The sequence below is a fragment of the Sinocyclocheilus anshuiensis genome, unplaced genomic scaffold (assembly GCF_001515605.1).
Source record: "Sinocyclocheilus anshuiensis isolate Anshui unplaced genomic scaffold, SAMN03320099.WGS_v1.1 scaffold762, whole genome shotgun sequence".
Lineage (NCBI taxonomy): Eukaryota > Metazoa > Chordata > Actinopteri > Cypriniformes > Cyprinidae > Sinocyclocheilus > Sinocyclocheilus anshuiensis.
Genome location: NW_015542390.1, coordinates 126,000 through 143,285, shown reverse-complemented (window position 1 = coordinate 143,285; position 17,286 = coordinate 126,000). Strand labels below are relative to the sequence as shown.

Genomic DNA, 17,286 nt, shown 5'->3' with positions numbered 1-17,286 from the left:
CAGAAATGTTTCTTTAGCAGCAAATCAGCATATTAGAATGATTTCTGAAGGATCATGTGACACTGAAGACTATATACACAGAAAACAATTTTTCAATATTTTTAATAATATATCACAATATTGGTGAATTTACTGTATTTTTGATCAAATAAATGCAGCCTTGGTGAGACTTCTTTCAAAAACAAATGATAAATTTTAGTTATTTTTAGACCAAATTGTCCTTTTAAAATAAAAGAAAGGAAGAAAAAAGGAAACTAAATAAATTTTAAAATAAATACACAGAAAGAATATGTATGTATGTATATATATATTAGTGCTGTAAAACGATTAATCGCGATTAATCGCATCCCACTGATTATATATATATATATATATATATATACACACATACATACTGTACATACATACATACAGTTCAATTTAAACCACGTTATATTCCAGTTCAAAGGAAAAGAGACTATTGTTTTACTCTCCACTTTTTACTCTCATTTAGCATTCATTTTGTACTCTGCACAGACAAATGCAAATCCCTAACCCGCGCAGCCAAGCCCATCGGCTTCCATTGAGGTCTTTTCTACAGGATTTCATAAGCAGGATTAATGTTGTCTCCGTGCTGGCGCGTGTTTGAAGTGTGGGCCTACTGTGTCTTTGTAAGGAACCCTTAATGAGAAACAAGTGGATTAAATGCACAAAAAGGTCATTAAGCAGACGAGTTGAGGGAGTTTCTGCTAGGACTCGCTGCTTGATGTGAACGGGCCGAGTCTCAAAGCGTGTTCAGTCTACAAGCTTTTGCTCTTCCTCCCTCTTGTTCTCCACATTCTCTCCTCCACCTCCTCCCACGACCACACAGGGAAGATAATGGGCCTCATATATGGGCCATCCATCAATGCCTTAAACTACAGAAAGAAGTTATGCGCTCTTTCCCTCGCACACTTACACATACACATTGGGGAAAAAGAGGCAACAATGACCTCAAGAGTTAAAAATGTGACGGATGCAAGACGGATAATCTATCTGACACCTCACTTTGCATCCAGTGGAGCCATTTATATTCCATATTATTTTAGCACACTGTTTTCTCCTTCCATCTGCAGATAAACACAACCATCGGGGTTGCACATTTGTCTTCAGTGAGGGATGTGAATTCTAGAAGTGAATTAGGAGAGAAGGATTTATTGAGGAAAAACGATAGACAGCATCTTTTTTCTTCTCTTTCTGGCATGTTTTTTTTACTCTCTCTCTTTCTCCACCACAAGGCAACTCCACACGAGATGTGGGACCGTCGTTGGGTTTGAAGAAGTCGAGTTCCTTGGAGAGCCTCCAGATGGCTGTTGCCGAGGCGACGCACAACGGAGACGTCTCGTTCCACAGGCCACGCCCCAGAATCATCAGGGGGCGGGGCTGCAATGAGAGCTTCAGGGCGGCCATCGACAAGTCTTACGACAAGCCTGGTGTGACCGTGGTCAACCCCGATGAAGATGACGAGGGCATGGATACACGTAAGTATTGGGGAGAAAAATCATGTGAGAGATTTGAATCGTATCTAGGGACTAGGATATCATGAGTTGTGTCCCAATTCACATTCTATCCATCCTAAATAGTATTCGACATTAGTGTGTCCCAGACTGTAGTATGTTGAAATGAATATCCCGGATGGTTTACTATTGAAAGCTCGAAGTAATATTGTCCACAACCCATTGCGCAATGGAAGCGGATTTGATTAAAACTACGAACACTGATAAAAAGTGTTAAAAAACTACAAACATGGCAGACATGCGAGACCAGCGGATAAGTACAGAGGTTTAGGGTCCGTTAAACGACACTATTTTCACCTAAAAATGTAAAACGTTTTATGCATTTTGGTCGTTCATTTGCACAACAATGCGTTTTTGGGGGCCTGAAAACGCAAACTTTTGAAAACGGGTTTCATAGTGCACGTTTTTGAAAACGATGCCATTTTCGTTTCTGTGTAAACTACAAAAATGTGAATTTGTGAAAGTGGTGACTTGATGCGCATTACGTGTTTAGTCGGTAGGAATGTGCACAGACACGTAGATTATCTTTACAAAGTGCCATCGACATCTACTGGCCTGGCACGCATAATACAGTTTTTTTTTTGTCGTTTTCGCAGATCAACGTTGTCGTCTGTATGCAAAACTTTTCAAAAACGTTTCCGTTTTTAGTACGTCATTGTCGTGTAAACATACCCTTAAGATAAAGTGTTTGCAACAATATCTAATCTGATGAAAAAATAATAATAATAATGTTACCCACATTATATTTCATCTGCAGCAGCATTGCAAACTTTCATAAAGATACATTTGGTCATTCACTTTTAAATGCATCATTTTGCAAACACATGAAGAGAGTTCTCAGCATGAAAGACACGTGACTGGCAGATCAACGTGCCTCTTCATTTCTCTCCTATATGGTATGAAATTAAATTAACTAAAATGTGGAGGATTTTAATTGTGACAAGAAGATTGTCAGGCTGCCCACTATTCTGCTACACACTCAAAAGTCTGTACTTTTTCTTCACAAAAAGAGTAAATACTTTTAGAATATTGTATAAGTAGGCGAACTGGGATGCAGCAATGGTCTGTACTTGGCCCAGTAAGAAACCGCTCAGATTACTCTAGCAACCACTGACAATACTCTGGTAACACCCTAGCAACCACTAGAAGCTGCATGGCAACATAATCTCGGTCTCATTAGAGTGTGCGCCAGTGATTCCTGTGTGCAACGATAAACATGGCGAGAGCTGATTTGTCAAATTATTAATCTTTTTTCTTTCTTTTAATGAGTCAGTCAAAATAATTGATGATCTTCAAATTCACTTTTGCATTACCAGTTTGAATGAGAATCATTCACTGACCTGTGAGTCTTTTTTTTTATATATATCTCAAAATGAGCTAGGGGCCGGTTGTACCAGTGTGCTTGAGTTACTACCTAGCCTACTTTTGACGTAAAGGGAGGTTAACGTATGCATTAAACACACACACAGATTACGACTAAAAGCATTGTGTTACTCTTAGTCCAGAAAACAGCACATAAATGGCACATCATGTTTGTAAACATTAGCAGTCTAGTTTGATCATTATTTAGTCCAGCCAGTGCATCATCATCTACTTTCTTAACCTCCTGTTTTCTCTTTATATTGAAAATTGCAATGTAATGTAATCACAGCTATTACCATAATTGCACAGGCACAGTAAAGGCGATCTGACACAATATCAATGCCAATTTCATCAGTTGTCTCACACAATGACTGGCCCAGAATATTATGAGTCGCCCGCCAAATGAGGTTCACTTTATAGACGGCTCTCAGTAGAGAAACAAGGCAGCGGGTCTCACGAGGACGTCTTGTGCTGTTCTGAAGATTAGACTAGCAGAAGAGATCCTCCTGCTGTAAGTAGGTCAGGCCTTCCCTCAAAGCCCAGAAAGGAAATAAACAGCCAATGAGCATGTGTATAACTTTCACTATTCATTTCGTCCATGACCAAATGCATTTCCAGACATCCTCGCTGGGCATTTTTCTCTAATGGGACCTGGGTTTTAAAGGGATATTTCTCAATGCTTGCAGACTCAGTGATTTACTAAATGCGTTTGGGTTCATTTTTACGGTTCATTGATTGCTTGCAGCTGCAATTTGTATTCTTTTCATATTTTAGATTGTTTAATTTATTGACCCATTTTAAAATGTTTCAGTGCCACAGTTTCCTGCACTGAAGGTGTTTTTTTTGTGGCATAATAAGTAAGGAATCAGATTAATAATATATATATATATATACAGTACTTGTCAAAGGTTGTAAACATTATGATTTTTAAATGTTTTTTATTGAAGCCTCGTCTGCTCATCAAGGCTGAATTTATGTGCTCTAAAATACAGTAAAAACAGTAATATTTTTTAAATATTATTGCAATTTAAAATAACTGTTTTCTATGTGAATCTCTGTTAAACTGTAATTTATTTCTGTGATCAAAGCTGAATTTTCAGTATCATTACTCCAGTCTTCAGTGTCACATGATCTTCAGAAATCATTCTAATATGCTGATTTGCTGCTCAAGAAACATTTCTGATTATTATCAATGTTGAAAATACTTATGCTACTTCATTTTTATGCAGAAACTACCATTCAAGTGCGTGTGTGTGTGTTAAATGGAAATTAATGGTTTTATTCAGAAAATATTAATTAAATTGATCAGAAGTTGACAGTAAAACATTTATAACATTACAAAAGATTTTCAAATAAATGCTGTTCTTCTGAACCTTTCTATTCATCAAAGAATACTGAAAAATAAGAACGTTTTTAAAAATGTTTTAACATTAATATTAGACTGCATAACAGCATTATTAGAATGATTTCTGAAGGATCATGTGACACTGAAGACTGGAGTAATGATGCTGAAAATTCAGCTTTGATCACAGAAATAAATTACATTTTAACAGATATTCACATAGAAAACAGTTCGAACCCAGAGTCGTGTTAGAATGAGTTTATGAAGTCTGTCCGACAGACCTGTCTAGCTAATAACACTTGCCAGGGGGAAAATTCACTCCATCCCTTTGTTCTCCATTAAAAGATTCCATTAAAACCAAGCAGAATTTATTTTTTTCAAAAGAGTCAAATTATTTGCCTCAATCACTTTGTTCTTGTAAGCTGTGTCCACATTGAGCTGAATACTGTCTTATCACTTCGGCAGAGGAATAGAGGGCAAATGCGTGAGATCCCGCCGTAGAAACATATTGCATTTCTCGCCATCCAATATTCAAATAACTCTGTTTTTCAATTTAGATAAGAGGAACCTGCCTGAGCCTGTCACCGAGGTTAATGGTCAAAAGTTGACAGATAAGGGCAGGCTTTTTCTTTCCACACACTTTTATTTACATAGCATGTGAATTTGGCATCACCCGAGGAAAAATGTGTCACTGGGAGATATCCAGCAGGGAAAATGAGTTGGGCTGTGTTTCATTGTGTTTTATGTTTTTTTTTAAATATCAGACTTAAATGCGCTCGGCTCTTTTTCCCACCGGGAAAAATCCAGAGTGGCAATTTCAAGACTCCATTAGAAGTGATCAGCGTTCTAAAGAAGAAATGAATACCGTGGCACGTCAAAAGGAGACGACTAATGATGCCTTTTGATTGCGGTGTCAAAACATTTACCACTCAGTCCTGTGTAGCTGAAATTTGCCGTTAATTACCGCAATTCATTTCTTTTTACATTTCAGTCAACAATTAGCAGAACCGTAACTTACTGTGATAACCGTTTTAATGAAAACACCATTGATCTGTGAAGTCGCTGCTGTATTGACTGCGACTCTATAGGCATGAATCTTCTTTTTCAAGTTAATTGGGATGTTTATAAATGAGAAGAGCCCTGTCCAATGCATTCTTCCCTGTGTTATTGGATACACTTTATCTCGATAGTCCACTTTAGACATTTTACTAACTATAAGTAACTTTGCAATTGCATGTCAACTACCTCTCTTTAACTTTCTACATCAGTGTGTTTTTGCTTTTTTGTTTTTATGCAGTTTATGAAGGTTCTGTAAATCGATTAGTTGGTCACACTTTATTTTAAGGTCCAATTCTCACTATTAACTAACTATGACTATGAGTTTTGCCTCAATAAACTCCTAAGTTGCTGCTTATTAATAGTTAGTAATGTTTTATTAACATTGACATCTCAGAAAGTTGTGGGTTAATGAAAGTTCAAAGAAATGTCCACTTGTAATTATGACTTTGTGGTGGCCATCATGTGCTTTTAACTCGTAAATTCAATCTTTCTGACATGACTTAAAGAACCTAAAGTTTTTAAAGCTAGTAGAATGTCTAAAATGTACTATAAACATTGTTTATCTATAAAATAACTAATTGCATTGCTTACTAATAACAATAACTGGTGTTACTTACTTGAAAAAGTAACTCAGATATTTTCTTGTAAATTTAAAAGTAACGTATTACTTTACTAGTTACTTGAAAAAGTAATCTGATTACATTTTCCCCAACAATGATTATTATTTTCCATTTCATCTCCTGAGATCCCATCTTTCTCAAGGCCAGATTGAAATTTTTGAACTTTTGTTGATGCTCAGACTGTCCAAAATCATTTCCATCAGACGCGCTCTCTGAGACAGCATTAGAAGGTGTAGAAATGAGCTTGGACGCCTTTGCTCTCAGCCATCCGATAAGCACCCGGTGAGAAAAAAAAAAAAGAGAGATAAATGATATCCAACTAAACCTCATTAGCGTTATTATCATCTCCTGAGCTCAGAAAGGTTTGGATTTATTAAAAAAAAAGGCAAGAAAAGAATTCCATAATGTCACGGTTATGCTGTGCTAGAGAACAGGCAGGACGACGAAGATGAAGGATACAACAACACTTTAATTAATCCACAACAGGGTAACATCCAAAACAGAGTAGGAGCACACGCAAAGGGTAACATTCACATTGACAGGAACATTGACATTGGCAATAACCGACCAACTAGACTACAAGAGGCAGGAACTAATATAGGGTGGATAACGAGGGGCAGACAGGTGAGCACAATAAGGTGATTAACTGATAATGAGGACAGGAACAACCAAATAAGGACACAGAGGGAGAAACCACAAGCGACAGTCCACAGGGGTGTGACACATAATTGTTTAATGCACTGATTTCACACACTCTCCTTGTCTTATGCTGATCCATTTGGATATTGTTTCAGTAGATGGCAGAATGACAGAAAACACTGATAGCGAATTGCACTAGTGAATAAAACAATAGAAACGAGTACCCACCCTCTTCCCCTCACTAGCATTAAACCACTCGTCTGAGCATGGCGAAATATCCGTGATGCTCTCTCGCTTTCATGAGGCCTTTCCTCCAGCCATCAGAGTTCTCACTCACGTCAGAGATTTGTTGGTTATTAATAAGCTGTAATCACACAGGCATCTGTCTCCAGCGCCACATCTCTGCCATTACGTGGCTCTATTCAAAAGCACTTTGCTTTTAGTGCCTTCTAATTTTTTTCTCCTTTCTGAGCGTTTTTAAACTTACAATTAGTGACGAATTAATCACATCCAGACCATCAGGAATGGAGACAGTAGCTGTAATCAGACGCTTGCTGAAATGCAAATGAGCAATATCAGCCAGCTGCGGTCCCTTATGATTATACTGATATATCACGAATATCACATATCACGAAGATAGGTGGTGGAGGATGAATTAGCATTGCTAACGATACTTGAAAATAAAATGTTCCCACTAACAGTCGCTCGCTTTTCCAAAACTGCATCAAAGTACTTGCATTAATATATCATTAATGAAATACATCATCCCATTGACTGGAATCCATAAAATCAGCGTTACAAAATTCATAGGCTATCAGATGTTAAGAGTGCTCTCGAAAGAGATGAAAAGTAAATATTTTAATAGTGTGGTGACGTGATAAAAAAAACCCTGTTAGCAAAGCAATTCTTTCTGGAATGATCGCAAACACAAAATGTGGTACACATTCAGCAGTGTTGGGGAAAGTAACTTTTAAAAGTAATGATTTGCAATATTGCGTTACTCCCTAAAAAAGCAACTAATTGTGTTACGAAGTTACTTTTTATGGAAAGTAATGTGTTACATTACTTTTGCGTTACTTTTTCTCATCTGGCCTGGGCTTGCTTGTTTGTTCTTAATATAAAAAAGTTATATTTTTGGCAAATGCAAGAGCCCTTTCACACCAAAAGTGAAATGAATGCACCTCAGGCTGAAGGAAATGTAAATTCAGATCTGTACAGTAGAGGGCGCAGCTCAAACAAACCTTTCAGCTGTGCTGCTATTCTGGATTACATGAAGAACAGGACGCAGGAGAAGAAAGTTCAGCACTCTTCAGCAATAAAAAAACAAAACAAATGAAATGCAAATGTTATGGTTATTTAAGGTAATTTTTGCTTATTATTATGGCTGAATTGAATCATCAAAGGTCAGCGGCAAAGATATTGGTTAATAAACTGGGATTAAACACAAAGTATATGTGTGTTATTTAACATATTTAATTATTGCAGGTTTGCGTCATATTCTGAGTTTGCATTTCACTGTCTTTATTCACTTTGAGGAATACTGAGTCTGTTTTTGTGAGATGAGCAAACGCATGCTCATTTAGTCTAGATCTACACTAAGCATCGTGTTCACACAGCGCACACAACGCCTCTGCACTCACTCCTGATTTCTCTCAATATGCGGACAGGAGAGCAGCAGTCAATAAATGGGAAAACAAAGTAACTGGCGTTACTTATTTGAAAAAGTAACAGATATTTTCTTGTAAATTAAAAAGTAATGTGTTACTAGTTACTTGAAAAAAGTAATCTGATTACGTAACTTACGTACGTTACTTGTAATGCATCACCTGCAACACTTCACATTCAGGCTACTCTTTTCCACACAACCAAAGGATACAGTCGAACTCCAGAGTTTCTATATTCTGACTGCATGATGTCTAGACCTCGCTTCAGCAGGAGAAATGCTTATACAGTAATCGTTGGTCAAAACAAATAAATGCTGTGGTACTGCAGATACTTCATTCAGAGTGGTGAGGTGAACAGAAGACAGGCCTCTTCTGGTGCACTTTAGCCTTTTGAACTTTGAAGTTCACTTTCTCTGTTAGTTTTATTGGGTCAGTGAGGAATAACGCTAATAGGCTTCCTGCACTGCTCCTGGGTAACCGATTTTGAGACAGCCGAACTGTGGTGGGAAGATGTGAACCTCTAGAAGCAAAAAGATAATGGGGTTCCTTCAGATTTAGTAACCTCTGAGGAAAAACTCGCCAAGGAAAAATTAAAAGAGATTGAGGCAAGATGAGGAGCTCACAAGCCTCTGTTAGATATGGTTGGACTTGAAGACAAGGTCTCATTAAGAAGTTTCATTAAGACAATGTTTATAGAAGTCAGAACTGTGAGGGTTTCTGCTTTTAGACACTACATTAGCCTGAATTCCTTCTCAAAGAAACTTCTCAACCTCATTATTACTATTATTATTACCATTATTATTATTATTATTATTATTATTATTATTAATATTATTATTATTATTATTAAAATATGAAATTGACTGAAACTGTGGTTTCAGTTGAATTACTGTTAAATAAATCACTAGATATTTTATTTTATTATATTATTTGATTGAAAATGTTAGTGTAAATGTTAGTGATATTTGCCTGACAAAACAACCACCTTAATAATAATAATAATTATTATTATTATTATTATTATTATCATCATCATTATCGTCATTATTATTATTTTATTTAACCAGCAAATAGCCAGGGCATTGCTATGTGGTTACGGGTGGTTGATAGTGTGTTTTTAGTGGATGCTAGTGTTTTGGTTTTGGTGGAAAGGTTTTATTTGGCAAACCTAACCCTGTGTGACTAAGTGTTGCTCTTTCTTAAGAGCTTGCTGTGACTTACACATAGTCTGACTTCAGCGTTCATGTTTATCTATCTCTCCTGTTTTCTCCTCCATCTCAGTGGAAGAAGATACAGAGGAGAGTTCCCGATCAGGCCGCGACTCCATTTCCAGAGCCACAGATCTCTCCCTCCCACCCTCCAACACAGAGAAACAGCTGAATGGAGGACGCACCAAAGATGACAAGAAGAAGGAGCGAGGAGGGAAGGACAAGAAAGACAAGCGCAAAGCCAAGAAAGGCGTGCTGAAGGGCCTGGGTGACATGTTCAGGTAGGGTGAACGGCCTTATGTGCTCAAATCACTTTATTCAGCTAGAGTTAACATAATGTATTGAGTATTTGGGAGTCCCTGGTAGGCTACTAATAGGAAGACCTTGCCTTGATATATTTTATTTTATTTATTTATTTTATTTTTTTTTACCTTGACACACACTCTTGCTATGGTTTGTTGATGCCAGATGCAGTTTTGATGGAGGTTATTTTTAATAAGGGAATGTTTTATTCATCAATGCATAGGTTTCCTGCTTATATTCATCATTGGTAATTGCTGGATTGTAACATTTCTGAAATAAATACATTAATGTGTAAGGCAGCAAACGTGTAGCTTTTATGTTCCTGTAAACAGCTTTGTTGCCTAGTTAAATGTCACCCCAACTGTGACTGATTTGCAAAATTTCACCAACCAACTTCACCCTACAAAGAGGTTGAAGCAAATGCGGAATCGGTTAATTTCTAAAATAAATCCATACGGAGGATTAACATTTACTCGGCTCCTCCAGAGGGACGAGACATGTACAGATAACACACTTTTGGGAGCTGCTATCATGAAAAGGTGTTTTCCTGGTCTCCTGCCCCTCTGGGCTCTTTGAAATAGCGGGTCGTGCATCTGTTTGGTTGAGGACGCAGTAAGCGTTTCCCAATGCCAGGCTAATTAAGCCGCGGCCTCCATTAATTATTCTGATTTGGTGCTCATTTGAATCCCGCATAAATTATCCACACTCTTATCTTCACAATAAGTTGTTTTGAGGCGGATTAGCGTAATGGGATTAGTTGTTTCCAGGTCATGTTTCAGGAGCACTTAAGGGTTAGTTTTAGTGCCCCTGGATTCATACTCCAGCACTCTTTTGTCCTGTAGAATGAGTGTGATGGACAATTACTAGGCCTAATGACATGTTAGGTTGTGGCCTGTGTTTTGAGCTGAATTTGATTAATTAATTAGGAATAGGAGCGTGAGGACTTCTGCATTAATTTTAATCAGCGTTTAGTAGTGGGGATTGGCACAATTGTTGGCGTAGCATTACGATTAACACGTGTTATGTGCATACTTTCATTACTTGTTAAATTGTCAGAGATTAAATTTAATGGAAGTACTGTATTTGTTTTTCTTCCAGTATTGTGACGAATATTTTGAGTGAATAGAGAAAGAGAGAAGTATGTAGGGTGGGAAATTAGTTACATCCATCGAGGCAAAAATGCCATCAAAATGAATGAAAAAATGCGAAATATGCTTATAAATATTAATAAGCAATACCACACGAGCAAGAGCGCAAAAGTTTGCCAACAAAACAGTTCAAAACAGTAGAGCCACTGCACACTCTGAACAACATTTCCAGTTTCGTTACTAAATGAATCCAAGTTTTGGAACGAATCGGTCTATGGATTGACTTGACGACTCACTCAGCCACTTGCTTTGTACCTAAATGAATCAGCCGCTTTGAATGAATCGTTTGTCTAATTGATTCAATGATTTGCAACCACCTGCTGGTGGTTTTAGTATCAGTTTCATTTTAGCTGACGGATTGAGTGGCGAAGATTCAATGCTGCCATCAACAATGGCATTTCACTCAAAAATGAATGTGAGCTTGTGGACGATTGTAGAGGTGCACAGTTTGAGTGGACTAAATGATTGGAGAAGTCTGGCATACATCACCAGACCATACATGGATGAATCATTCACAATAAACTGCAACATGTATTTGCATTACTTTTCTATTTAATTTATTTACTGAAAAACACAAATCCCATCTCCCATGTGCATTTTGGAAGAAAAAAAAAACATTGCACAACTATGGTCACATTTACTGTTGCTCAGCAAAATTTTGTGGACGAAATACGAATACGAATTCCTACAATTGGGAGTTTTGTGTGGGAGCGAAAGATTTCACCACACAGATTTTGTTTGTGTTCAAGTTGGTCATGCATCTCAATGCTATTGACAATGAACTTTTTTCCCCACGAAATGTTGCTGAAATTCCGCTAATGTGACCGCACCTGTATAGGAGTTGTATGTCTGAGTATGATGGGTATTGTAGTTTTAAAAAGTGTGCAGTACTGTTGTAGATGTTATATGTAGTTAGGGCTGCACGATCAATCGAAATGGAATCGAGATCACGATTCGACAATCTGAAAGCCCGTGATGATAATTTTCTGCTGATTACAGAACTGGCATTACTATCAAAATGCGCATGACAATCGCATTCGATTAATCGTGCAGCCCTATTTGTAGTGATAAAATATTTGTAGACAAATTTCTAAAAATACAGAACACCGCAGGACTTTTGAAGGTAATGTTCCCAACCAGTCAGTGCTAGATGTTGATTCAACCGTAACTTCCCCAACCACGTCCTCTATTCATCGCTTTAGAGCTGAAGCACATGGTATACATGCTATAATGCTGGACATTGCTGGAGCTCACCCAAGGTTGTGATGTGCTCATCTTGCTCAGGCTGTTCAGACTCGTGTCGTACGGAGACCTTGAGAACACCTGGTCCATGCTTAGTGCATGCTGGCCTCCCCATGGAGAGGAGCTGTTTTGAATTTACAGCTTTAGTGATGAGGCAGAATGAGCTTCAGGTGTTTGTTATCACACACTGCTGGCAGCTTTCACAACCCCTGCTCTTGGCTCATGGAACGATTTCGCTGGTTTTCTTCTTATTATTATTATTCTTTTTGTTTTTATTATTCTTTTGTATCCTAAAAGTGTCCAGAAGAGGTTGTGTACCATTTTTGGGTGTTGCCAACAGGGCAGCTCTGTGAAAAGTTATATATTTATGTTTTTCTCAAGAACCATATGGGCTCAATTGTTGAAGTCTTTCCCAGCTGTTCATCCAACTTGCATGAAACTGGCGTGTATCATCTAGCGACAACCTTGACAAAAAGTTGTCAAAAGAATTTTGATTTGTTAAATCACAGATTTAAGCCAATAAAATTTTCAGGTGTTGCACATAATGAATACATTGGCCTGTATCCTGTTAACGCAAAATCCAAAGACCACAAAACTTGTTACACATAGATGCCAAGGCCATGTGAGGAGACATGCCAAATTTCATCAATTTCTGATTCTAGGGGAAGTTATAAGTAAAAAAAAAGCTGTAGACTAATGTAAGAATTAAACATTTGCTTTGAAAACAGCTGTATTTACATCGTCCACACAATCTGTTCTGTCATATTTCACAATTGTGGTCAATTTTGTCCTTATTCTAGTGTCTAGATATGGCCCAGGTCTCTCTGTCAATGCACTCTTTTTTTTTTTTTTTTTTAAATCAATCACTAAGAGAAAATCGTAAATCAGTTTTGCAGTTTTCCATAACAAGCTAACAAGTGACATGTCGAAGTTTAATACATAAGGGTATGGCTATGTTCAAAGCCGTAACCCTAGTAGGAGCAATAGAGCTATACTGTCTACTTAGCAAACCCACCAACAATTATAGATGGAAGGAGGTCAAATTAACTCAATAGCAGAGGAGTCAGAGTTGAAAATGTATATGCGTTTAGTGAGGGAGTGGGAAGGCTTGTGAATGTTCATTAAGAACTGAAACGCAGGTCTGGACCCCAGTGGAGACACTCGCGCAGCACAGAAGCGTCCTCCTTCACTCTCATTACATCTACCCCTCCTCTGAGAGCCATTAGAAACTCCCATCACTGAGGAGATCACACACACACACACACACACCCAAGGCGGACTCTGAGGCGTTTGCAATACACTGCAATAGGAGCTCATCTGCATGCGTGAGTAAACGTGCACTGATGAGCTCTGCGCTTAATGGACACACTGATTGAAAGAGCATTAAAATCAGAGCTGAAAGACAGAGGGAGGAAGAGAGAGATGAGGTGCTCAACGAAGAGCAAGAGAGAAATCACAAATCCAGAAATACTAAACAGCTGAATGAATGGCCAAGCAAGTGGAGGCAGCACAATGGACAAAATGGTTCTAGAATTCACTCACTAAATAAAGGTTGTAGAATTCATTTTAAATAAATAAATACATACATACGTACGTAAAAGTTTGTCCCTGATTTTTGTCCCTAAAATGTGTCCCTGTCCCTAAGGTTCTAGAATACATTCTCAAATAGGTGCTAATTTAATTTGATTAAGAAGTTCAAGAATTGACTTAATTCGCCATATTTATGCATTTGTTTGTTTGTTTGTTTTAGTTGTCAAATTTGTGTTATAGAATTCACTCTTAATAAAGGTGCAAAAATTCATTTAATTAAAAAAGTATTAGAATTGACTTAATTCACCATATCAGTTTTTTTTTTATTTGTTTGTTGATTTATTTCACTTGTCAAAAGTTTTCTAGAATTCATTCTCAATAAAGGTTTGAAAATTAATAAAAAAAAAAATTGAATTTACTTCATTCACCATATCATTGCTATTTTTTTATTTGTTTGTTTGTTTGTTTATTTATTTGTTATAAGTTATAGAACTTGCTTACATGTTAATAAATTCAATTATTTATATATTTATTTGTTTGTTTCACTTGTCAAAAAGGGTCTGCAATTAATTTGCTAAAAGTGTTGAAGTCACTAGCTAAATAAAAGTTCCTTGAAATCATTTGATTAAAAAAACTTAATTCCCCATATTTGTCTGTATTATTATTATTATTATTATTATTATTATTATACTTAGGGTTTTTTTTATTTCTAGAGACCAGAACCAGAATACTTAAAAGATTTAAAGGTGAACTGTTTTGATTTGGGCCAATGGGTAACCACCCAGAACACCATAACAACCGCATACTATTGCCGTAGCAACCACCAGAACAGCTGAGCAGTCTGACAGCAGCATGCTTGATGTTATTAGCTTAATGGCAGCTCTCGATGTAAGCCTTACTTCAGAGCACTTGGTGCACGAGGTGACTGTATATCTATGGGTGTTAGATGTCATACTGACTGCACATGGATTGAATGAATTGGTCATCAGCTATGAACTGTGACATGCAAGCAAGCATTCAATAAATGACCTGAAAAGGGGGTAGATGCCACTCATCTTCGCCTGTCCTACAACCTTTATCATACATGCACCATAAATGTGTCTGGCATTCTCTTGACATGGCCTTTAACATCAGCTCCTAACCGTATAAGGCCTGTTAATGTGGACCTGTTAGCATATCAGTCGGATCACTGCACCTGATCTGTGTGTGACATTGAAGGGACAGCTCACTCCATCATTTATTCACCCTCATATTATTCCAAACTCAAGTGAATATATTTTATATTCATATATAAATTAATATGACATTATTAATAATATAAAAAATAAATATATTTAATATTAAAATTAGGGCTGTCAAGCGATTACATTTTTTAAAAATCCAGTTATTACACGATGTGCCAATTAATTAATAAAATTAATCACAAATGAATTGTCAATTTGTAAGGAGAAATTACCCCTGATAGATAATTTAGTCATTATAGTGTTAAATGAAAAAGCATTGAATAGACATTATGAAAAAGTAGATTTAGAAAGAAATATTTGGATTCATCATTGTTATCACAAACTTTTAAGACTACAAGGGAAGTGGCATTTAATTATATTTACACAGATTCTTCAGGGGTGGCATGAATGCATTTACACTGCAGTTAGAATTACATAAATAATGCTATGCGATTAATGGGTTTTGAACGGGCATTAATGGATTTTTAAAAATGAATATTGAAATATTATTATTATAATTATTATTATTTTAATGAAGTGAAAATCTAAATTTGAAACTAAAATCGCCAGTTGGTGGCAGCAAGTCATTGTCTTAATGAGTGAGTCATTCAGTCATTCATTCAACTGATTCGTTCAAATGGCTGATTCATTCAGAAATGAAGTGAGTCTTTTTTAAATGGGTCATTGAATCATTGACTCGTTTCGTTCAAAACCGTGGATTCATTCAGTAACGAATCACCGCCGTGTGTTGCTCAGAAAGGCACATCGGTTCTGCTATGGCTTTGTTTGGAACTATTTTTGTTGGTGAAATTGAACAAAAACATAAACACAATATTAACTTATTGTTTATTGAACTGTATAAAATCAATATCACATTTGTAATCGTGCAGACATTTGGGAAAACAGCACTCTTGCTCATGTGATATTGCTAAACTAAATCACATCATATAAATATAAGACAAAAAACCCATTCAGGTACATTTTTTGCCTCCATATCTTGCATTTTAGAGGTACATAACTGCTTTCTAATAGGCTTCATTACCCAGCCATTTTTTCTTCCTGTATCATGTATGTCTGCTGGATAATATGTAATGTAATGTTACATACAGGTCTGGTGTGTCTAAATGAATTAATAACTTTAACATGTTATTTTTTCCATTATTAATCACACCAAATGAACTTGTTAAATTGACAGGCCTAATATATATATATATACTGTATATATTTATCTATTTTTTTTTTCCAGTACCATTTAAACTTTTTGAGTCATGTCCATGATTTTTGTTTGTGTGTTCACACATAGCAAGTGCAAAAACGTTTATCAAGTTTTGTACTATTCTGATGAGATACAAAAAAAAAAAAAAATGACAGAAGAGCACCAGGGGGTTAAATAAGGTCAATATCTTCAATCAATATTCTGCTTAAAATTTAAGTCGAAAAAATAAGTTGATAAATTAAACCAAGTATTCAAACATTTTACATATTTATTTAAACTTATCACAATTTACCAAAAATACTTAAAAACTGTCTAGTAAAAACTAAGTAAAGTAAAATATTTAAGTAAAATCTTTTACGGCAGAAAAAGGCGTCTGCTCAGCATTTATGTATTGTCAGAATTGTCATTTCGGCATAGCTGCCTTCTAATAGTTTCCTGCAATATAGTCAAATAATTGCCCACTTCACCTTTAAGGAGCGTTACAGTGAACAGGAAGTGAGACACAGAGGACTTGAGATATTGCAAAGTGATCACTTGTCAAAATGCCAGCACCTCGGATGATATCGCCCATCTGTCTCCTCTATATGACAGAGGTGTTGTTTGTGTCATGACCTCCTGAAATGAAAAGAAATTAAAACAAAAGAAGTGAGATTGTCCCTCAGTAGGCTTAACACAGGGCTGTGTAAATATCATATCTCTCTTAAAGTAGTCCTCGCCGTGGTGGTCTGAACGGATTCATCGACAGGCTTCCTTCAGGGGTCACGGAGGGAGATATTCTCACCTCTATCCCCCCATTCCATTATCCACCTGCCAATCAAACAGCCTCCGCTCACAGCAGGGTGCACAGAGAAGAAGATGAGCTCTAGGGGACCCAATAAAATAAATAAAGTAATTGATATAACAGAGATCCCCATTAAATATGAATGAAATTTAATTTAAAAGCTTTTATTAAGCTTGAATTATGCCATGCGTGGAGTGATTGCTCATCATTGTGCATTTCGAAATGAGAGGTTTAGCTAAGTGAACCAAGTTAGGACCAAGTTGGGCGTCCTGCTCCGGGTGCAGTGAGAGGCACACTCTTCACCCCGTCTGTTCAAACCTCATGTAAGCGATCAGACACCGCTGGCTGCCCATCACAGAACCACCAGGAGCAATTGCATTTGAAGCTATCATGTCATTGCATCTGGTTTCCAGC

The 17,286-nt window shown here is 36.8% G+C and overlaps 1 protein-coding gene across 1 annotated transcript in view; it reads left to right on the top strand.

The window, feature by feature from the left end:
* Window positions 1-17,286, top strand: part of LOC107692754 (partitioning defective 3 homolog) — a 444,353-nt gene that overhangs the window by 306,502 nt on the left and 120,565 nt on the right. Inside the window, exons 19-20 of the mRNA XM_016491924.1 lie at window positions 1,257-1,499; window positions 9,503-9,710. Coding sequence (XP_016347410.1) covers window positions 1,257-1,499; window positions 9,503-9,710 — 451 coding nt within the window. The remainder of the gene's footprint in view (window positions 1-1,256; window positions 1,500-9,502; window positions 9,711-17,286) is intronic.